The following is a 23,494-nucleotide window of genomic DNA, read 5'->3' as shown; positions in this document are numbered from 1 at the left end:
TTCTCGTTTTTTGGCGCCTGCGCTGTAGTCTTTTGCATCATGAGAGTGAGCAGAGACGGATGGCAATGTATCAACCCCCTTGTATGTCCAGATACCGAGGGTTGAATACCTTGCTTTTACGCCGAAAAGGTCTATTAAGGTTTCACTGAGATCATACTCTTTGCATTGGGTTGCGTTTTAAGCTTGCTAATGTGAGGCTATTACTGGGAATCTTGGGGAAAATTCCCTGTAATACAGACCTATACATAGGTTTCGGACTAGGAGGATTGATACCATATACACCAGGAGGCGAGGGTACTCGGTACTGCCGTCTGTGCGTCAAGTAGCCTGGCCTCCTCGTTTAACTATAGTCTGTCAAACGAAAGAAGAGCCCTGAGAAATTTGTCCAAATTGGTGTCGCTACCATCGACCCCATAGTACTTTATCAACTTGTTTTGTTTTGTCAATAGTCGTCTGTAATATAGTCTGCTATAAACAGATAGGCTTAATCGCAATAGAACCAATACATTTTGCAATATATGACAAGTACTTTAACTTATGTCATTAAATTATATTGCAATGCTAGTTCAACAAAGATAAAACTGGTGTCTTGTCGTTAATTTTGTTTTATATTCTTTAATACTGGATGATCGTAAAAAACCATGAAACATAAACATATTAAATATATATTGCAAAATGTATTGGTTCTATTGCGATTAAGCCTATCTGTTTATAGCAGACTATATTACAGACGACTATTGACAAAACAAAACAAGTTGGTAAATTACTATGGGGTCGATGGTGGCGACACCAACTTGGACAAATTTCTCAGGGCTCTTCTTTCGTTTGACAGACTATAGTATCATTCCTCCTAGCCTGAAAACTATAAATTCTATTTCTAAACGTTCTCAGCTCTTAGATGGGTTCTGGGGAAACGTTTCAAAAAAGGGGAGGGGTCGCAGTATCGTCTGCTTCATATAGGTTTTAGACGAAACATTGATTGGTATGTGGACAACAAAGACGTTAGACAGGGCTTCAAAGTTATCAATCCTGCACCAAAGTCCTTTTGTTCAAAGCCAAATCTAACGCCTTTGTTGTCCACTTACCGGATATTAATCTGTCTTAACACTGTTTTACCCTCTACATTTGAAAAAGGTCTATTAAAACTAAAAAACCTCACCTTTCGAAACTAACAGCGACCAAATTGAGGACAGAAGCCATTCCGGAAAGCATCTCAACGTAACTACTTAGTTTGCAAATGGTACCACCAGCGTCCCAAGTAATGACAAAATATTCCAGAGTCTCCAATGGAACGTACAGAGCCAACAGGAGCAAATCAGCCACGGCCAGACTGACCAGGAAAGTGCAAGTGGGACTACGTGAAGGGCGACTTCCGGCCCACGTGACGATAACGATGGTATTTCCCACGATACCAATCAAGAAGGTGATAGCGTGGGTCAAGATGATGGACACAAACTTGTCATTCTTCCACGGATCCAACATGTCCTCCGGGTACGGGTAAAATAGACGAGTCGTCGTGTCCCGACAGACTGTGTCGTTGGGGGAGGATTCTGAGCAACTTGTAACGTTTTCCATGATACTATAATGACAACAGAGACAGACTTATTAATTATTAAAATATTGCAATTGGCCTGGCCAAAAATTAAAAAAAAAAAAAATCCACCTCTAAAGTGCTTGTCGTAAATTACAGAGATATTCAGACGACAGTGGTCGTAGCAAGTGGGCAGTGACTTAGTGAGTTACAGAGATTGACAGTACAAAGAGACTACGCGCAGTCTTCGAAAGATCAACATACTACCTACTCTGTTCACAGCGCTAAAATGATTACGCGCAATAAGTATGCGACGTACTACTAAAAGTATTAATGCGCAACTGTTTACCGCAATGACACAAAAATTAGACTAAATGACGTAAAATAATTCATTGCATAAAAACACCACTGTTTTAATTAACTACTAATTTTCATCAACTTAGAACTGGGCCTTGGCAGAATAGAAACCCAGTATTAAATAAACACAAACATCTTGGCGTAACTAATTTATAGTTAATTTAAATTATAAACTCGTTATAACACAACTTCATATACATCGACATCGTCCTGCAGGCTGCGCACATCCCTGGCTTCTAAAAGCACTCTAACACTTTTCTTTTTTAAAAGAAAGAAAGCAATTTGCTTCATGCATACGCAACGTGAATATTATCTTTTCCGAGCAGCAAAGTGTTATCTAATTCGGCTGTTAATCCATGAAAGCAGGCTCGGCTGTGCATAGTTGGATTATAAAAGCGCGCGCCATTCCCTCCAATAAAAGTTCCGCCTCGTGTCTTAAATGTGAATTAACGTCGGCTAAAAGGATTTGAAGATAAGAACCAATTCAGCTCTTTTTATCCTCCAACCCCCTTTTCCCCCGCTTTCTAGATCTTTTTGGCTTTTCTCAGGCCTTGCCGCGCGTGTTTGAAAGTCTACGTATGTCATAGTGAGAATACAATGTTGTAATAGTGTTAGTAATTGCGTATTAAATGCCTGGGAAAATAGCTTACTAAGCTGGTAATCGTAGGGTTGAGATGGACTTAAAAATCTTCTGAAGATTCGAAGATAAAAGCAAAAGAAGAAACAAAGCTAGAATTCACCATCGATTTACTTCAAAAGACTCATATATTCAAGGGAGCGTGAATACGTTTTCAAATAAGATGATTTTAGTCGCTTTAGAATGATGAAAAATAAGATAAAAAACGTTAGGGAAATTCGTCACAAAACACTGGCACTATTTTAAAAATTGTCAATATTGGTCTAAAATAACCAACATCAATATTTTCAGCCGATCTTTTGGGCCAGAGATTTAGCCAATGAAAGACGGAAACAGGAAAGGCATGAAAAAAGTTCTAAAACAGATGCCTTGACAAAATAACAAGAGCTTGAAGGAGAGAGGGATGGAGTGGTAACCTCCATACGTAACGTTGCAGTCTGTTCTCCCAGCATGCTCAGCGTTTCGGTAGGGTCGTACGGTACGGAAACGTCGAGGATGCCCCGACCCTCTGTCTTAAAAATAGAAGCAAGTTCTCATACAAATACAATGGCGGTATGCGGCAGCACTTAACAATTGCCTACCGAAGAGTATAAGGGAATGCGCAATGTACATTGGGTGACTTTCATTGCTGCGTGGGGTCGCCCATCATCATTACAACTCCATCTTACCTATTTACTCCTTGACAAGAGCACCATGTGGTTACGGTTTTCGCGGATGGCTAACCAATGAAGGCTACTAGGCTGATTTTGCAGTATAATAAAAATTTGGAAAATATAGTAAAAATGGTGGAATTGACTTTACATCTTTTGAGAACTTTTTTAAAACGTTTGAGAGCCTATTCAATCGCACTAAAACTTATAAAACCAATTTGTTTGCGCATTTCACGCTTCCTTGGAGTTTAAGAGAGAAAATATAAGTCGGAAGAGATGTGTTGGAACGTGGTACATAAAATCTTTTGAAATCTAAAACATCAAAAACGACGAACTCTTGTCTAAGAAAAGAAAATAAAGAATTTTCGGTGTTAAGACGTTTGAAGAATATCACTTCTTATTGAAGATAATGGTTCGTTAATTCGCAATTCAGAGAAAATCTCTTTGCATTGGCTAGAACAGTTGCTTAGCTGTCTATTACAAGCAGTTCCCTTACCTCGAACTTTCAGATTCCCTGTATACCGATTACGCGTTATAATTTTAGTACTGTCAAGGGTAGATATTTCGAAGATTACTCGTAATTCATTAAATACAATCAAAATTACAGAGTGTATATCAATTACGTTGAGTAATTATCGAATCGCTTTAAGCCTATTTATACATCAGAGCACCAAATATTTATTTTGAAAATATTGAATCTCGTGTTGTAATGTTTACCTTTTCAAATGGAACACTTCATGCAATTAAAGATTTATTAGAAATAAAGTGCTGGAGCTACTTATTTGCCTAACAGAGCTGAACCAGGGTTGGCAAAAACCCGGAAAAAACTAGTTTTTGCCGGGACACGTGGAAAAAACCGGTAAAAACCGGCAAAAACGGAAAAAACCGGCAAAAACTAAATTCATGGTTACAAAGTGGTAAACTAGCGAGTTTTAAGTGCATTTTCGTGATGTTTGTTATTGTTATGTTAGAAAAATAACAATAGTATTTTTAATTTTTAAATTTTAGGTGGTTATTACTCTATTAAATTTTTAGTATTCAAATTTGCCAGGTTTTTCGCGAATATTTAACGAATAATTAGTCAAATACTTCACATAGCAACTAGAAAAAACCTTAAAAAGTGGAAAAAACCGCGGAAAAAATGGTTTTTGCCACCGGTTTTAACCTGGTTTAAACCGCGCGGTAAAAACCGCGGAAAAATTAGTTTTTGCCACCCGGTTTTTACCAGGTAAAAACCGCGGTTTTTTCCACCCCTGGCAAAAACTTGCCAACCCTGAGCTGAACCAATACAGGAAACGGTTGAGATCTCTACCGTTTCCTGCGATGCAGTTTGAAAAGCTTAGCTCTGACAGATCGAAACCGAATTTTGAAATTAGGGATTTAAATATTTAAAAACAATCTATACTAATATTATAAAGATTTAAAATTTGTTCGTTTACTTGTATTTATGTATGCAGTTGTAGTTTAAGAGACAACCGAACCGATTCTATAAATTATTTCCTTAATATAAATCTACAATTCTACACTATATTTTGTTTTGATAATTTTTTATTAGATGCATCATAAGTTTATAAGTTATGTTCCATAAGATTGTCACTGGTTACTGAGAGTTTGTCATGAAGTGACGTAAAGATGAAACGTCATAGATTTGAGGTAAAGCGACGCCTGATGAGGCGCTGTCAAAGGCTTAGTACAGGCTAAATAGGAAGATGGACTGCAAAACCGAGTGTAATAAATTCTCGCTTGTCGTTCTCAAACTAGCTCTCAGTAAGTCACTAGCATTAAGAAGTATAGATAGTTTCATACTTATGGAACATATCAATGTTTGTAAAAGGGTTTTGGCGGAAAGGCCATTAGAAACACTTCCAATTGACCATAATAAACTTTCGACCAAACCATGTAAGCTTGACTTCAAATTTCACCAACTGCCATAATCTCGTCAACTAATTTCACCAACTCAAAAACAATATTATGATTACTTCTGTCTTAGTTTAAGGTACTGTACCGAATTACACCAACTAATTTACTTACTTTACGAGTTTGCTTAAATTTAATTTATTAAATATCAATATTTTTGCGGCTCTACGAGTAAAAAAAATTCTTGCGTTGTTTCTGAGAAAAAGCAATTGCATTTTTTGCAAAGGCAGCGAAACTAAAAATGCAAAAACTATACTAAGCCAAGAGCTTTCTTTTCATTATTTATATACCATAAATCGAAATTTCTGATAAAAAAATAACACCAATAGCATTTCTTATTCATTTGCCGAAAAAATATGTATTGGAAAATAAATCGAATTTCCGTCTAAAAGAATGCGTTCAATGTTTATGCAAAATCTATAGTATAGTATAAAGTCAATTTCTTTCCCATAATTTCCCTGAAAGAGTTATCGTTTTCTGAATACCATTCAAAAGCACTACGTTTCAAACTTAAATTTTAAGGGTTTAATAATATCAAAAGACTAAACTGTATGGGGCTTATCTTCGACTTCGCTTATTTTAAACAATTTTAAATTTTCCCATCAGGTATTCATTCATTAAAACTGCAATTTTTGCATAAAAAGGGACCTGTTTAAAAAAAATACTTTAGACCTTAGTTGAAAAAGATTTAACCGAATATTGAACTTTAAATCCTAATATGTAGCCCTCTCTCTAAAGCGTATAGCTTTTTTCATCGTCATTTAGAAAATATTGGCTTTAAAATATTAATTTCAAAACCCAAGTTATTCTAAAAAAAATTGCTGAACGTGTGATTGATTTATATAAATAGACTAAAGCGATGTTAGGTTCAAATTTGTAAATATCGAGATTGAAAAGCTTGATAATTCCGGTATATCAAAGGTGACCACAAACCGTACGCGAAACATCGAAAAAGGATTTTTCATCATAAGTCAAAATAATTTTTATAATAATAATAGGCAGCGGAAAAGGTAAATTAAATTTTCATGACTTACAATCCGGCGCCGCATATGATTTTACCGGACATCAGTTAGAAACCCACTCGTAAACTAAATCATCTATATAAGACACTCAGGGAGCCCACTCTTAAATTTAAATTCCTTATAGGAAAAATAGGAATTTTTTTCCGGAATTATAGGATTTTATAGGAGAAAAAAATGTGTTTTATAGGAAAATATAGGACTAAAAATGCTCTAATATAATACAATTTTGGGCTTAAACTATGTAGAAAAATACCAAAAAATAAAAAATAACAAATTTGATTTTACTTTGAAAACTCAGAAGAACTTAATTAAAATATAACATAATATAATATATAAAAAATCCTAAGCGAGCTCCACAATTTCGGTGTCTACTCAAATGTGATCTCGATAAAAAAAGCAAAATTTTGATAAATTTGATGCTAAACTATACGAAAACTTCGACTAAATCAAAAATATAGGATATTATAGGACCTTTCATGAAATTATAGGATAATATAGGACAGGTTCAAAAATATAGGAATTTATAGGAATTATAGGACCGGTGGGCTCCCTGTAATGTAAATCTAAAAAAAAGTGCTTGTAAATCTAAATAAAAGTGCTTGTAAATCTAAAAAAAGTGCTTGTAAATCTAAAACAAAAGTGCTTGTAAATCTAAAACAAAAGTGCTTGTAAATCTAAAAAAAAGTCCTTGTAAATCTAAAAAAAAGTGCTTGTAAATCTAAAAAAAAGTGCTTGTAAATCTAAAAAAAAAGTGCTTGTAAATCTAAAAAAAAGTGCTTGTAAATCTAAAAAAAGTGCTTGTAAAGTCACACTGTTTAAATTCGAAAAACGATAAGTACGAATGTCAATTAAGTGACTCTCTTAATTTTCTAAAACGTCACCGGACACACTGTACCAAGAAGTGATATCTAGTTTACCCTAGTAAACTAGATATCTCTTCTTGCTGTACCTACGTTTACTTTAAATCATAACAAAAGATTTTAAGATATGTTCCATAAGTATGACACTACCTATACTTCGTAATGCTATGACCTACGTCACTTCATGAAAAGCTCCAGTTTGTAACCAATGACAAACTTATGAAACATATCTTATAAACTTATGATGATACACAAGGCACTAAATATATACTACGTATCGCCCTAAATAAAATTGTACCATTTCTTCTCAATTTCTCAACAGTATAACTCCAACGTTTCAGAAACCCACAAGTTTCCTGAAACTTCGGATTGCTTTTATGAACTCTTGCTAACGCAATTAGGCTTAACAAGATGTAACGTAACAAAGTCATAAAGAGCTATAATTGAATTTAATCGAGGTCTAATAGCTATTCACGAGATTTGCTAAATCTATATTGGAAGTCTTTCCGAGTAAATTAAGAAAAACTTTCACGTTAAGAGACTTACGATGAAATTCTTTGGGACTTTATATTGTCGTCTGCTAGCGGGGAAACATTTGAAAGGAGCCAAATTCTTTGGGTACACGCGATGAAAACGCAATTACGTCGATCGTAAGACCGGCGGCAAGCTATGAAGAAAATACTAAACTACACACTCCGGACGACGTCTCGGACAAATAATAAAGAGATAAGATAAAGAGAGACAGAGAGAGAGAAAGACCTTCATGACAAACCGGAAACTTCAATTTTACTTCCAAAACATTTGCCAAAACACGTAACGCGAAGAATAAAAAGAGTACGGGAATGGAGTTTCTAAAGTTTTCTTTAACCCATTTGGGTCCCCTACACAGTATACAACACCCTTGATTCGAGATAATGTTGTATAAGACCAAGAAGTGATATCTAGTTTATTAGGGAGAAGGTATAAATTCGCCACATTTATAGCTTTATCTGCAGTCCAAACGTAGGTCCGGAGTTAATCCCCGCCTCTAAATTACAACCAGCATCTCATTGGTTCTTGAAAACTCACGTCAGCGCGACGTGAATGACGAAAATTACGTACTTTTTCCGACTGAGGAGAGGCGAAATAGCCCGGCCTCCTTTTATGTTGAAAGGAGGACTGGGACTATGGCGCGTGAATACTTAGGCATCTTATACTTCTCCCTAATAAACTAGATATCACTTCTTGATAAGACCTTGATTTTTCTATTTCATCTATCCATTTATAGAGATGGTTTTTTTATACGTTAAGCTATATACGCAACACATCTAAACTACTTCTTTTAGTGGAGAAACTTGAGGAAGTAAATCGGAATCCTTACGAACAAGGAAGTATTTTCTTTTTAAGGCTTAAGCTTTTAAGGAAAGTGTAAGCGAGATTTAAAACTCAAGTAAAAAAAAAGAAAACCAAATATTTGATTAATTATGCTTAAAGGGATACTTCGAGCTAGAATATTTTCTGTTTTTATTTTATTTAATCGAAAGAGCGTATAAAATAATGAATGTTATCAATTGGAAGTTTTGGAACCAAGAATTGACATCTAGTTTATTAGGGAGAAGGTATAAGATGCCGAAGTATTCGCGCGCCATAGTCCTAGTCCCCTTTCAAAACACAAGGAGGACGAAAAAGGAGGCCGGACTATATCGCCTCTCCTCAGTCGGAAAATACGTAATTTTCGTCATTCGCGTCGCTCTGACGTGAGTTTACAAGAACTAATGATATGCTGGTTGTAATTTAGAGGCGGGGATTAACTCCGGACCTACGTTTGCACTGCTAGAGATAAAGCTGGAAATGTGGCGAATTAAACCTTCTCCCTAATAAACTAGATATCACTTCTTGTTGGAACCATGTTTCTATCTACAATATTAAATAAGAAACACTGCAATTAAGTTTCCGTAATGGATGGCACTACGCGTTAGGCTACTTCCGGAAGCACTCACTGGTAGTACCCCTATTGGACAAATATGTCAGGTGGTACTAGGCGTCCAATAGGGAGGGGTACTTACCAGTGCTTCGCGGAAGGGAAAGCCTAACGCGTAGTGCCATCCATTACGGAAACTTAATTGCAGTATATCTTCTTTAATATTGAAGATTGAAACATGGTTCCAATTGATAACATTCATTATTTTACACGCTCTTTCGGTTAAATAGGAAAAATTTCTAGCCCGAAGTATCCCTTTAAAAGGAAGCGCAAGAAATTTTACGCAAGAAGCTGTACAATTATTAAAATAAGTTTATTTTTAATTGGTAAAGAAACTGAAAGGTGTCGTTTCATATTTGAAAAGAAAAAAATGAGGCAATTCAATTAAAACTGTATTTGGAGTTTTGGACGTCCAAACATAAATCTGATTTCCTCAATAAGCCGTACGTCTAATTAGTCTCTCTTTTGATTTAATATAAATATTCCTAACTTATAGAGCACGAATTAAGTTCTATAGATTTATATCGGACAAATTCCTAATTGGTTACGCGAGAGAGAGAGAGAGAGAGAGAGAGAATTAGATTCCGCGGTTATTCCGTTTCAGGTACAAAATAATCCTTTATCAAATAAAGACGATACGCTTCTGAGAGTTTCGACTGTTATGTTATAAGATAAGAGATATTTCCACTGTGGATATACATGGCTTTTCTTAAAGATTTGTTAGAAATGTCCTATGACCTTTGGCCGTCCGGGCCATATCGTTTTCAGGTTACGATTGGAGTGATTTACGCAAGTCCCCCCTAATTAAATTCGCATTGTATTTCAGTTTCTCAATTAAATTTATGGGATCATTCGTAAAACAACTCAACCATAACTCGAAAATGGTGGCCCGTACGGCAGAATGTCATACAACATTTTCGACTCGAAATCGTCTCGCAAAGAATATTGCGCCTATAATTTCCGACAGACCTATATCAGAAAGACCCTGTAGATATACTGAGAGCTAGTTCAAGAACGACGCGAGAATTTACTACACTCAGTTTTGTAGTTTATCTCCCTATTTACAGAAGTGAGATGAGACTAGAAGTACTGAGCTAACCAAATTCTTCACTCGGCGAAAGTGAATATTCTTGATAACACACCAACGGTTGGCCCTCTTGTAGCGGTTTCTGAATTTTCCCTCCAAAATATGAGACGCTCGCGGTGGTAGACGGCCGAACTAGATTCAAGGAGCCGCGTCCGTGTTCGGCCGCTTTAGGTTGAGGGGAAGAGGGTAGGAAATGTTTTTGGAACTCGACCAATTTTTTTCTCTCTAGCGTAGGCGCGATGGAAGCGGCATAAAATCCTCAAATTTGTTCACTAGTGCCAGGATCTACTACCAATGCTAGAGCCCTTCACTTCTAGTCTCATATTACTTCTGCTATTTAGTCTGTACCAAGCCTTTCGTCGATTTACGAGAAACTTTGACGTTTCACCTACGTCACTTCATGACAAGTTCTCAGTAACCAGTGAGAAACTTATGGAACACATCTTATGGACTTAAGCTAAAACTATATAATCGAGCCAAAAATTAAAATATGTGATTACATTTCAAATGTATGCGGGAAAAATGGGTAAAATCTATTTTCAAAAACGAAAACTACACACTTTAAAAGATAATCATTCTTAGTCAAATCGTTAAGACTAATTAGTCCTATCAAGTTAGCAAAGCAATCTTCGGGTTTTACTCATTAATTAAAAGCTGTTTAAGCCTTTTGACAACGACGTAGATTCATTGACAGCCTAATAAATGAAGAAAAAAGCCGCATACTTTTAAAGATTAAAAGGAATAAAACAAAAAAAACTAGAATTTGGAGCAAAATTTGCATCTATTAGCTAATAAGGTCCAAAGAATTGGCCAGTTTCCCTTTCCCAACATAGTTTCACCTTAGTTCAACTATAAACCTGTAATACTGTCCATAAGTTTATGTCGAACCAGGGATACATACAATTGTAGTACTGTAGTCATGATAGAGCAGAAACCATTTAAAAACAAACTTTTAAGACCTTTTTTGAAGCATCAACAGCTTATATCAAAATTTAAATTTGATTTAATTGCTAATAGGAGATGCAGGTAAGAAATGAAAATAACCTATGTCAATGGTTTGCTGAACCCGTGATCCCGAGGTCAAAATCCACTAGCTTTAAACAGCAAATTGGAATCACTGTGTCCCATTCTATGCGGGTTTTGTGGGCCGGGCTTGAGTATTATCCGTCACACCAGGGATAGATTTAATTTTAGATGTAGGAATGGAGAACAGAGTAATCTGGGCGCGCGTCAAAGTCCCGGCAGCTCATACTATCAGAAGTCGTTTTACTACAGCCTATGACGTGGTCCGTCCACCACTAGCTCTCAGTAACCAGTGTAAACTAAATGTTATAAACTTACGCTAATAATTATTCCATCCATATCACCCCTAACTTCAAAAGCAAAAAGGAATTTCGATAAATGGCTCTAGTTAGAGACGGTTTTTTCCCCTGCAGTATTTTCCAAGAGAGATTTAGGACTCGAATGAATAATTAATGGAATTTTAAGTCTGGTTGGTAATAGATAGACTCATTTCCCCGTAAAAATACCATAACCCATAATTTCAGTTTCACCTTTAGAGGGAAGGAAATCCCAGTTTCCTTTTATTTGTAACCCTCACCCTTCGTCGAAAGATCGTAAAAAAATATATCCTTAAGCGGATAGAGGTCATTTTTTCTTGAGGTAATCAATCATTGAATATCCGGAGAAAGATTTTTCGGGCGTATCGGCTATCAACTAAATGTCGTAATAGATGGTTTACCGATCCCCTGTATATATATGTAAGGATATTCGATCCTCATTAGTGACGCAGTCCCAGTCTGTACAAATCCACTTTTTTTTGAAGGACTGGGACTAGATAATAAGGCTAAATTAATTTCAGTCATGAGTGGCATTAAATAGAAAGCTAGGTTCAATAATAAAGAATGAAAATTAGGCCTAAAGTTAAGCCTAACGGAAAGAGAAATGTTACCTCCAAGGAAATTAATATTAGCAGAAGGGGATAATAGGAGAAGGGTGACACTAAGTATCCTCTTAATACATTAGTTACGTAACATGATTCTTCCCAGGCTTACACACCTTTTTGTTTGCTCTCCTGCTCATCAAACTAAGTTCAGATGGGCATCGCACCGTGCTAGGGTGAATTCTATAACTGTTTGGTACTAAATCCCCAGCATTCAACCCACAAACCTTGATTGTCTTGACGTGGGACAAAAATCCACAAGCGCATGCGCCTTCCCAAATAATAAAGCGCTAGTTGAGTAATGATGAGGGAACTATCTATCGCGTATATGATTCGGTTTAGTCACCTTGCTCCAAACGTAAAATAATGTTGGGAAGAATCGTGTTATATACAATTACCCCGCTTTGTGGTACACTTCTCTCGAAGAGAAGTATTATTTACTTCTGGCTGTAGCCTAACGGAATTTAGAGAAATATTACCTCCGTGGCAATGAAAATTAGGCCAAATAATAAGCCTAAAGCTTTATGTAAGTTAGCGAAGTAGAGAGATGTTAGAGGTACTTTGGCAAATTGCTCAGCAACAGTTGCATAATTTTAAAAACGTTTTTATTATTGATAATAAAAACAGAGTTATGTAAATAATTTACTGTTTGTAATTAATGACTGCCTGGTGTACTCTCATTTGACTGAATATTTCTAGACTTTTAATAGAAAAAGGGTGCCAATCTAGGTCAAGTGAGAAAAGTTACTAGGTTTCATAAATTCTTCGTCTTTCAATTGACTATAAAAAATAGGCTTAACTAGGGTTAAGGTTGGAAGTTTTTATGTAAACTAAGAAAGTCTTCAAGAGCCTTCTTTTTGATATTCAACTTGGGCCACGCAACCTCTACCTCGCAGCTGGAGGTTGAAATCATAAGAAATCTTATTCATATGCAAATTATCGCTGGTGGAAAATTTGTTTGGTAAATAAAATTTATATTAAAGGGTAAAAAAAATTCCGGATTTTTATTTTTTTCTTTACCCCAAATTCCAATTTCAATGCATCGTCTCCGAATTGGATTGGAATTCAGGGACACCTTGCGAGATTCTAATAAGTTCCACCAGGGATAGATAGACTTTTTTAAGACGGAATAAACAATGTTTGGCCTTTACTTCAGTCTGACTCATAGACGAGTATATAGCCCCTTCCTTCAACACGTAACCAAAAAATTAAATTATCTTATTGGCTCACTTAAACTACGTATTGGTGACGTTGCTGACAAGGAGGGCCAAAAATACGTAATTCCTGTTTACCTCTGTCGCTATGACTACGACCCCTCTTGCGTTGTACCATAGCCCACTCGATCACGCGCGTCACGACGCAAGCTGTCGCGCTATAGCGGGAGCGCAGATCGAGTGGGCTATGGTTGTACAGATAAGCGTCTTCACAGGGGTTCAAAATGGAGCCTTCTAAATGCGAGGGTCCGGTAATTATTCGGGAATTGTTTTTAATAGCAATTAAGAAGGTAGTTAGTGAATTTGGTGCCGGTGTTTTGGATTTGGAGTACATCTGTAAGGGTGAAAAGTGTTCGCTAATTCTTTCTTAAGCCAAGCGTGTCTACTATCCTCATGATTTTGTAAACGAATTTGATGAAGTTAACCAAGGCTTAGTGAATGGGCAGGAGGTTTGTGAGCTTAGTGTTTGGTTAAAACCTGTTCGTGTTGTAATATCTATGAAGACTTTTACTCAATTCTAACTCACTTTTAATTTTCTTGGGTCTTCCCCGTTTTTTTTCACTTGTAAGCCCTATGTCTTGCGTAACTTCCATTTTTAAACAATGTTATTTCAAAAATTACAATCCGAGGCTCCGAGCCCATTCCAACATGGCAGACGAAGGGGCAGACGACGTTTATTTGACCCGGATATACATGCAACGCCATAACGAAAATAAGACCCGCCTCTTCTTTTATATCCCTCTGTAACGGGTAAGGGGGTAGTGGACTTGGACGCGCACCCGAATAACCCTGTTACCCATTCCGTCTTAAAAAAGTCTATCTATCCCTGGTTCCACATAAATTTGAGATTTGGGAAAAAGGGACCATTTATTTTTCCGAGAACTATTCTTTTAAAACTCACAGTTTTTATAAGAAAAAACTAGCATTGGCTTTCAATAAGGGCGTTAAACACTGTCCTGCCAAAGGCTGCCATCGTACAACAACGACTAGAGAACGACGTGTTGCGGTGTGTTTAGTCTGTCGGAATATTTTAACGATATACCAGGGAGCCACGTATCTTAACAAAAGGAGGGAATAAATTCGTCCCAAATTTAGCTTTTATTTCTAGTCTCACCTTTTAAAGACCGAGCTCCACCGAAAAGGATTTTTAGGGAACTGAAAATCAAGCAGCAGACTAACAATGGGGTGGCCGTTCATTTCGATTTTCGGGCAAAATTTGATGGGTTCTAGCTCACTGAAAGCAGCGCGCTAAACCCAACCACATTGCACAAAAATCGGCACGGGCGCTACATTGTTAGTCTCGGTGCTTGGTTCTCAGTTCTATAGAACAGAACACTCTGCCTTAAACTCAACGAGTAAGGAATAATACTCTTTTTATAAGTTAAACCAGCAATATGAGGGACGAAAATTAAAAAAAGAGACAAAACATATCAGGCCTACTTTAACGTAGCGAGCAAAAACTGGAGTATCGTGCGCCCCAACCTAACGAATTATTTCCTTCCTTCTATTTTAAGATATGGCTCCCTGGATTAAAGTTATTGGAGTTTTTGTAACAAAAGGGGAGCGTCCAATATAGTTCGAAGACCCTAGAGCTTAACTAAAAGTGAATGTTACATAATTCATTCAAACTATTGTACAGTTGAACTAAATTTGGCTCGAAATTTGGTCTAAAATGCCAAATGCACGGGTTGCAGATATCATAAAGGCCCAATAAATTCAATGTGAAACGTCAAGTTCGCAACACGTTTTTCTGTCAGTTCCTTAAACTCTCAAATAGACCTTTCCTAAATTACTTAGAGTGAAACCAGGGATAGTTTTAAATTTTAGAAGTAGGAATGGAGAACAGAGTAATCTGGGCGCGCGTCAAAGTCCCGGACCCCCTTCCACGGGACGGAGGGGTATGAAAGAAGAGGTGGGTCATAGCGACAGAGGTAAAAAGTAATTACGTATTTTTCGCCGTCCCCGTCAGCAACGTCATCAAAACGTAGTTTAAGTTAGCCAAAATGATAATTTAAAATTTTTGTTACGTGTTGGAGGGAGGGGCTCTATACTGGGCTATGAGTCGGACTGAAGTAAATACTAACCGTTCTCCATTCCTACTTAGTATCCTTGGTGAAACCAAGCCATCGCGCCAACTAAGAGTCAACGCCATGAAGACGGAACCCGAGTTTACTACACGTGGAGGGAGGCTAACCGACTCGTGCTGCCTCTAGCGGTGCTTCCTGGAGCGAGGTAAATAACCCAAGAAGGTGACCTCATTCATTCCTGTGGTCTTTGCTTGACTATAGAAAGTAATGAAATGGTCTATAATCAAATGAGCAAACAGAGAAGTTAAATTCCGCCGCGTTTGTTATACGCCAGAACAGTTTCCATCCGCTCGCCTGTGACTTAAATTACAGAACGCATAATCTACGTACCTAATCTCGCAGCAACAAAAACATATATAAACGCTATTTATACATTTATTCCTCCAGCCTGTATATTTTAGTACGTATAAACAAACATAAATAAACGCAATTTTTTCCGCTTCGCAACCTACACGCGTAACAGCCCAAAATCGTAAACAATTTTCTTATCTTTTATTTTATTCCCCACGTATTCCATGCAGTCAGTGGTACCAAGAAGCGATATCTAGTTTACTAGGGAGAAGATATAAGATGCCTAAGTATTCGCACGCCATAGCTCCAGTCCCCTTTCAAAATACAAGGGGGAAGTAAAAGAAGGCCTCTCCTCAGTCGGAAAAATCGTAATTTTCGTCATTCGCGTCGCGCTGACGTGAGTTTTCAAGAACCAATGAGATGCTGGTTGTAATTTAGAGACGGGGATTAACTCCGGACCTACGTTTGGACTGGAGATAAAGCTGAAAATGTGTCGAATTTATACCTTCTCTCTAGTAAACTAGATATCGCTTCTTCTTAGTGGTACCTGCTCCCTTCCTACATCTGGAGTATCCCCTTGGGGTTCGAAACACGAATTGAATAAGGAAATAAGGAAAAGAAAACCTGGGCGACCCAGACCACTACCACCACCACGGGAGAGAGTAACCATACACGAGCAAGCCTGTAGAAAGTAATTCCCTTTTTATCCATCCCAGGGCACACCAGAGCTACACCGAGGCAGTTTGCGGACGACGTTTCGTATTTATTTGATAAAGTCTTCTTGAATCGAAAAAAAAGAAATAGTGAAGTACCTTTCAGGCAAGGTGTTGGACAGTTAATATTTGGCGGATGTCATAGAAGAGTTTCTTCGGGAGTGATGTTGGGTGATGTACTCTTTGGGTATACTCAATTTAAACTTGATTGAACATTTTCAGTGATTGTGTTGATTTGGGTACAAAAATCTTTTAAAATTTTGGGCCCCTTACCTACCGGCTTATTTCTCTATTTATTTCAATCGGAGTATAGAAAATAATAGCTCGAGGAGGAGGAGAAGCAGTCCCAAAGGTTGGCCACAGTTTACTCAAGAATGTTTTGAACTCGAAACAGAAGAGGAAAAGAAAACATGGAGGGTTTACAAATTACAATATTGTAAGTTGCAACAAAAGTTTCAGATTCAATGACGATTTCAGTTATGTTTTAAACAAACATACAGGTAAACGTCTTAATTATCGTAAACAAAAACATTTCTCCTCAAAAAATCAATTTATCATATTTTAAAATGCACGACTTTAAAAAGGTCTTTTTCTTAACAGCAGCAGCATTGACATAAAAATAATTCTTCGTAAAAGCAAAGTCCATTCCTCTTGCTAAACATAAAATAATTCTCTCTGAAACTGGAATAAATTCTCTTGTTTTTTATAGCCAAATTCAAGTAACTTCCAGAGTTTATGGGTGTTTAGAGATACGTTCTTATGCCCTTATATATTAGTAATCAGGAATGCATACAGCTAAAAGAATCATTGTGTAGCCACCTAATTCTCATACATTGGTTGAAGTTAGAAAGACGTCAGAAGCCCGGCCCACAAAACCCGCATAGAAAATATAAAGGGCCACAATGATTCCTAGTAGCTGTATGAATTCCTGTCTTAATCTAGAAGGTGCAGAAAAGCGTAATGATAAATTTGGTGGTATAAGGTGTAGAGTAACAGACGTACGAAGGTATTTATTTACCGTATATATATAGAAAAGATGCATTTATCATCCTGTAGTTAAACCAACCGTATATGGTGAGACTGAGTTAACCCGAGAAGCGAAGAAAGTTCTATATAACCTTTTTCTGACAACTTAACCGAACGTTCCCGTACGGTTGCTAAAAAGATTTATGGGACCGAATTTCCAGTCAACACAATTGGCTAAAATATAATTCATCTTTTTCGGTTAGAAAACTTTTGGAACCGTGCGTAGGAGTATCATTTTAAACGGGAGCGTGACAGTGAAACTGGTGACAAGTTTGTTGTTGTTAAATTGAGTATGGACGTGACCCCTTTTTAGAGGTATACAGGGTATTTCTGATAAGTCAACCATAAATTAAAGGCTCAAACTGAGTGGAAAGTGTCAAATAACATGGGGTCGTTGTACAATATTTAGTTACGTAGATATGGGCTCCCAAACATTGATTGGCTCCTATGCTAAGACAAGGAAATAGATTGCAAACACATGTGGAGTAATTAGCTTTTCTTTCTACCAGCGTACGAACACTTATACCCAATTATTAATAGTACGCTTCTGCTAGATAAAGGTTCAATAACGTTCTTAGATTGCAGACTATTGAAGACTGATAGGTCTTACTCCATGTGTGTGACTATTTCCTTGTTTTAGGGGCCAATCAATGTTTGGAAACCTTTATCTAAGTAATTAAATGTCGTAGACCCCATGTTCTTGGACATGATCCACTCAATTTGACACAAAGAACACACCCTTCTGACTTCTTTCTAACTGTGTTTTCAATGGTTGGTAGCAACGCGAGATCATGTACTAGCGAAAGGTTCAAGACGCAGAGAGATAGATCATTCGCAAGGAAAAATTCATCACAGTTAATGAGTAGTGTAGCTCTTGCCACAAAATCCGCAGTCCTACTAGATACGTTGAGAAAATTGCTACACCATGATTCCAATTAGCTGTATGCATTCCTTATAAGACCAAGTAGAGATATGAGACCAGGAGAAGAGTTTGTGTCATGGGAAATGGACGAGTATAAAATAAAACACTATAAGTTTTGTAAAAGTTCCCTAAGCCTTGGCTGTTAAATCCAAAACTGTCAGAGAGAGGTGTCTTTTTCAACATTCCCTGTAGCTTTCCTTCATAGTGACGACGCCTTTCTGAGAACTACAGAAGAAGAAGAAGAAGTTACAGCTCTCAAGTGGGAAAGAATCAATTTCGATTTAAAATTCTTTTTGTGCAGAGTTTGCGAGTAAAAAAAAGGGCCAAGGCTTAGAGTGAGCGAAACGGATTGTGAGGGATAAAGAAATCAAAAGTAGAACTAAGCTTTATAGCAGCCATACGTTGCGTCTTAACTTCCCACACTCAGGCCGACAAGCTGCAATCCTACAGGGAGTCATAATCTGCCACTAACAGACGTCTCCGCATCATCTGAATGACAAATACACTCAACATATTTAAAATGAATTCACGATGACACTCAAAAGTTCTACAGATGAATATATAGGGTGGTTTAAAAAAGGGTTGTGGACCGAAGTACTACAGTGGCATGGTTCTATGGGAAATCATTTTGAGTCCAATATGTAACTTCAATGATATCCTAAGGGACACCGTTTATACGTTAATCTATCTATATCTATATAAATGAAAGTCCTGACTGACTGACAGACTGACTGATAATCAACGCCTAGCCCAAACCGCTTGCCCTAGAACTTAGAAGGCTGAAAATTTGCAGGAACGTTACTCATAAATAGTAGACGCGTACTAAGAAAGATTTTTCCAATCCGACGCCATCTTAAAAAATGGCGACCAGAAATGTAAAAAATCTTCTCTATGCAACAAAGTCCGCGCGTTTCAACCGATTTCACAACCTATAGACGGGCTGAATAGTCTTTCGGGTTCGATTTGTTGCCATCTTTTTAAATGGCGGCCAAAAATTAAAAAAACCCCTTCTTTATGGAATAATGTCCGCGTGAAAAGTAATAAAAATGCCCCGACGGGCTGACGGGCAACGGCGGGTGCCTTCGCTCCTAGGGTGCTACAAAAATATTAGTCATCAGTAAAATATACCCATTCTTTATATCATTTTGATGGAAGTTCTTATTATACGCGAGCGACGCCGCGGGTAACAGCTAGTTTTATCATAAGTTCATAAGATATGTTCCATAAGTTTATAACTGGTTGTCATGAAGTGACGTAGGTCATAAGATTCTAGTAAATCGACGCCTGGTGAAGCGCTGTCAAAGGCTTAGAACAGACTAAATAGGAAGATGGACTGCAAAACTAACCGAGTGTAGTCAATTCTCGCTTGTCCTTCTCGAACTAGCTCTCAGTAACTTAGTCTCTAGCATTACGAAGTACTGGAAATGACATACTTATGGAATATATTATATGTTATAAACTTATGTTTTACGTATACGTGTCTAAAATCAAAACATGATAATATGAGTAATTCCATTAGACTCCTTTTCAACAGGTGTCCTTAAGAATACGGTTCAGTAATTTTCCCACTTTCTATTTGATTTAAAAAAAATAAATAAAAAAATCCGATAGAAAAACGTGTCTAAAAGTAAAATATTATAATTCGAGACTTAATTCTATAAAAATATAAGTTTTAATATGGTATCCAGACGATTTTAAGAAAAATCTTCTTAAGTTTTCTCAAAATAAACTTACTTTCTAGGGATTCACCTTATTCTTAGACTACCTCCGCAAATTAAAGCTACTTTGAAAGTATTCCACTAAACCCGGAAGAATGAATCGTGAAACTGATAAATATTTCAAAGAGATAATCATATATCCTTGTTGGAGGAAAGTTTTGGGGTAGACTTCGAAATAAGACAAGTCTTCAAGTCCAAAACTAGTTTATCAATTTGTTGGACCACTATTTTTAATTCAAACCCCGACCCTCACTGGTCACAAGGATTAATTTTAAAATTCCAACTTAAATACATAGGGTAAGGGGGACGAAAAGAGGGAAGAGAAATTGAAAAGAAAAACAAAGGATTTGCTGATTGCACAGTAACGGACCTATAGTCAATACCTAATTGGTTCCCCATTCTGCTCCAAAGTGAATAGTCAAATAAAATATACTCAGGGTTCATACAGCTTGGGGAAAACAGATTTCCCTGACATTTCCAGGTTTTTTTCCCATATATTTCCCTGATATTTTCAGGTGCGAGGCCACCAAGCAATGGCTGATGTGTGGTTTTTTTTTGGAATAATAACTACGGTATTGCTTATTTTTAGAGCAATGTAACTAAATTAAGCCTCACATATTTCCCTGAATTTTACTAAAAAATATATATTTTCCTGAGTTCTCCAACAATTTATTTCCCTGATCCATGCGAGTTCTCCACGTTTGTATGAACCCTGTGAAATAAAAAAAAAAACCGATTTCCTATTTTCCTACTTCTTCGTCTGGCGTATGTTTTATTTTAGTCACAAAACGGAATAGTTTACGTTCTTCCAGAAGAATTCTGGTTCTTCACAAAACCATGTTGCATCTAATTTATTGCTTGTACATAAATTTCGCTTGGAATAACCCGCCTGGAATTGACTACTGATAATTTAAGACATACAGGCCCCAATAGAATGGACTCCTCCAGCAAGCTGTTACCCAAAACATAAGTTCGTAACAATTCGAAGCTTTTGGAAGGTTAAATGAAAAGTACGTAGATATATGTATTTTTGGTTAAATTATGAAACAGACTAAAGCAAGCTCTAAGTAATTCATAGTATTAATTATGGCCATGAATAAAATAGTTCAAGCGACACCTGGAATTCCACGCTATCCGTCTCCATTATGTGTCAACCCTGTCAAGATACATTTATCATGTTCTGAAAATGAACACAGTCGGAAAGTTACAATAACAAAAATGGTTTATCCGAGTCTTTCATAGTATATAAAATTGTTTTCCCCAGTACAATTAATTAGAAAACCCAGTTAAAGAGAAATTAATTAAATTGTTCGGTGTTCATTTAAGATACACTAATCATGTTCTGAAAGTTAAACACAGTCGGAGAGCTACTGCAACAAACAAGTTTATACAGGTCTTTTCTTATATAGTATAAAATTGTTTTCCATTTGAAAATTAATTAGAACAAAACCAGAGAAAGAGAAATTAATTAAATTGTTTGATGTTCATTTATTCCTATTAGAAAACCTATAACTTTAACGAGAAACTTTAGCTAAATAAAAGGTAAACGAAAATTTCTTAGTATAAAACTGTTTTCGATTTAGGATTCATTTCCGAAAAACCAGAAAAAGATCGAAGACTCAATTAAATTCTTTAATGTTCATTTATGCCTATTAGAAACCTCCTATAATTTTAACGAGGAAATTTAGCTAAATAAATAGATTTTGCTATTTTCTATACCAAGAAACTTTGTCAAAACTTTTACCAGTCAGGTAAAGCGATATGTTCCCCATCCCCATACAGAATCTTTGTCGAAGCCCACCCAACCCAATTAGGACTTTCCACGATGCAGGATAATGAAATGACTTAGTATTAAAGAGCGTGGTAGTTAATAAAAGCGCGGGAAATAGAAAATAGGGGGAGGGAAGAGGGGTCGGGAATCAGGCGTAGATAGGGACATCAAAGAAACGAAACGTCTTAATTATTCCACTCCTCCAAGGCTTTTCAAAGAATTGAAGCCAATTATTTTAGTTTCCTACTTTCCTTTAATTGTCCACTTTACGAGGAACAAGGAAGGGATTTATAATCAGCAATTCGAGAGTCCAGTCAAGTCGCCTTGAGCCCGGATTTTAGAAGGCGCTCGCCTCTCAACTGACCAAAGGTCTTCCGCTATAAAATTAACTTCGAAGAGAAATTAAAATAAAATAAAGATAATCCGCTCCTATAGCATGCAACGCAATTCTTGAATTTTGTAGTCCTGTTTAAAAATAGGACTAAACTTTTCAATAAAGATTAAGTTTTTTTTTCTGAAAATCAAAATATATTTTACAAAAGGTACTAGTGCTTCGTGTTGGAACTCGAGTAAAGTTCCTATGTAGAATTAAATATTTTTCATTAACTTTCAATATTATTTAATTTTATATATTCTTACTTTTATGATGCTATTAAAAATACTAAATAGTAGTTTTCCTTATATTGAAAAATAAACGACCCCCTTAATTAAAATAGAAATCATTGATTAAATCAGTTTCTTAATTAAATTTAAGAGGTCCTCCGTAAAATACTCCAAATATAACTCGAAAACGGTGGCCCGGACGGTAAAATGTCATAAAAGTTACATTTTCGACTCAAAATCGGCTAAAAAATATCTCCTTAATTTATGGCAGATTTATCAGAAACACACTGTATATTATAGAGGAAGAGTTGCAAACACTCGCTTAAAAATTCCGAGCAAAAATCAGAAGGCAAAGAAACTTGTAACCAAAATGTCAAATTTTGAAAATAAAACTACCAAAAGTGCTCCTAATTAGCAACTGATTTGCTACAAATTATCTCTCTTTTTCAGTAATAATATTTACAAACTATCTTTACAAAGTCGAGCATTCAAAAAGAATTCTTGTAAAATAAGTATTTAACAATAATATTTATGCAAATTCCTTATTTGATTTAAGACACATCCTTTAATTAATCTTGCAAAAGGGGTTATTATAAACTTTCGGCATATTTCAAACATTAAAAAAAAAAAAGAAAACAACAATTTCCAAAACCGTTCCGAAAATCGTTTCCGGAAATATTTGGATTATAGTAAAATGAAAAATATAAATTTAATTCACGGACTTAAGAGATCGAAAAATCATTCATAAATTTCTTAATTAAATGTCAAAGAGTGCCCTTAACCTAGAATTCAATTAAAATTTAATTTAAATGGGTTTTAGACTGTATTAGTTTTAAACAGAAATCCGGAACCTAATTTTGGTTAGGATAAATATTGATTGTTGACCTTTTGGGAAGATTCTAAAACCCTAATAAATCGAGTTGAAACATTAATTTTGAAACCAATTATAATTATTTAGAATAAACAAATCTAACTTTATCGTCGTTGTGTTTATTTAAGAACAGATTGCGAGTTACGGGGAACACTGATGAGCTTTTAATACTCGACAAACCTCAAGGATGGAAACCGCTCTTCAACAGAAGTATACAGGTCAAAATCAGGGCTAGAAATCAGTATAGCTCTAGTGAGGTGGAAACGTTATTAACGACAATTTAATGAAAACAGACCTAAGGCGAAATGAAAATGA

At 36.3% G+C, this 23,494-nt stretch overlaps 1 protein-coding gene across 7 annotated transcripts in view; it reads right to left on the bottom strand.

Moving 5' to 3' along the window:
- LOC149610359 (allatostatin-A receptor-like) overlaps window positions 1-23,494 on the bottom strand; it is a 106,411-nt gene that overhangs the window by 4,897 nt on the left and 78,020 nt on the right. For 6 of the 7 annotated variants that reach the window (XM_089859190.1, XM_089859193.1, XM_089859194.1 and 3 more), the window contains one exon: window positions 1,160-1,579. In XM_089859190.1, coding sequence (XP_089715316.1) covers window positions 1,160-1,579 — 420 coding nt within the window. Of the gene's footprint in view, window positions 1-1,159; window positions 1,580-1,663; window positions 2,393-23,494 lie in introns of those variants that run through there. The other variant, XM_089859197.1, reaches the window with a different exon arrangement.

The sequence above is a fragment of the Phalangium opilio genome, unplaced genomic scaffold, assembly GCF_054372755.1.
Source record: "Phalangium opilio isolate 3A_F unplaced genomic scaffold, DU_Popi_V2 ptg000329l_1, whole genome shotgun sequence".
Lineage (NCBI taxonomy): Eukaryota > Metazoa > Arthropoda > Arachnida > Opiliones > Phalangiidae > Phalangium > Phalangium opilio.
Note: the sequence above shows the minus strand (reverse complement) of the source record. Positions and strands in the feature narration are given on the sequence as shown.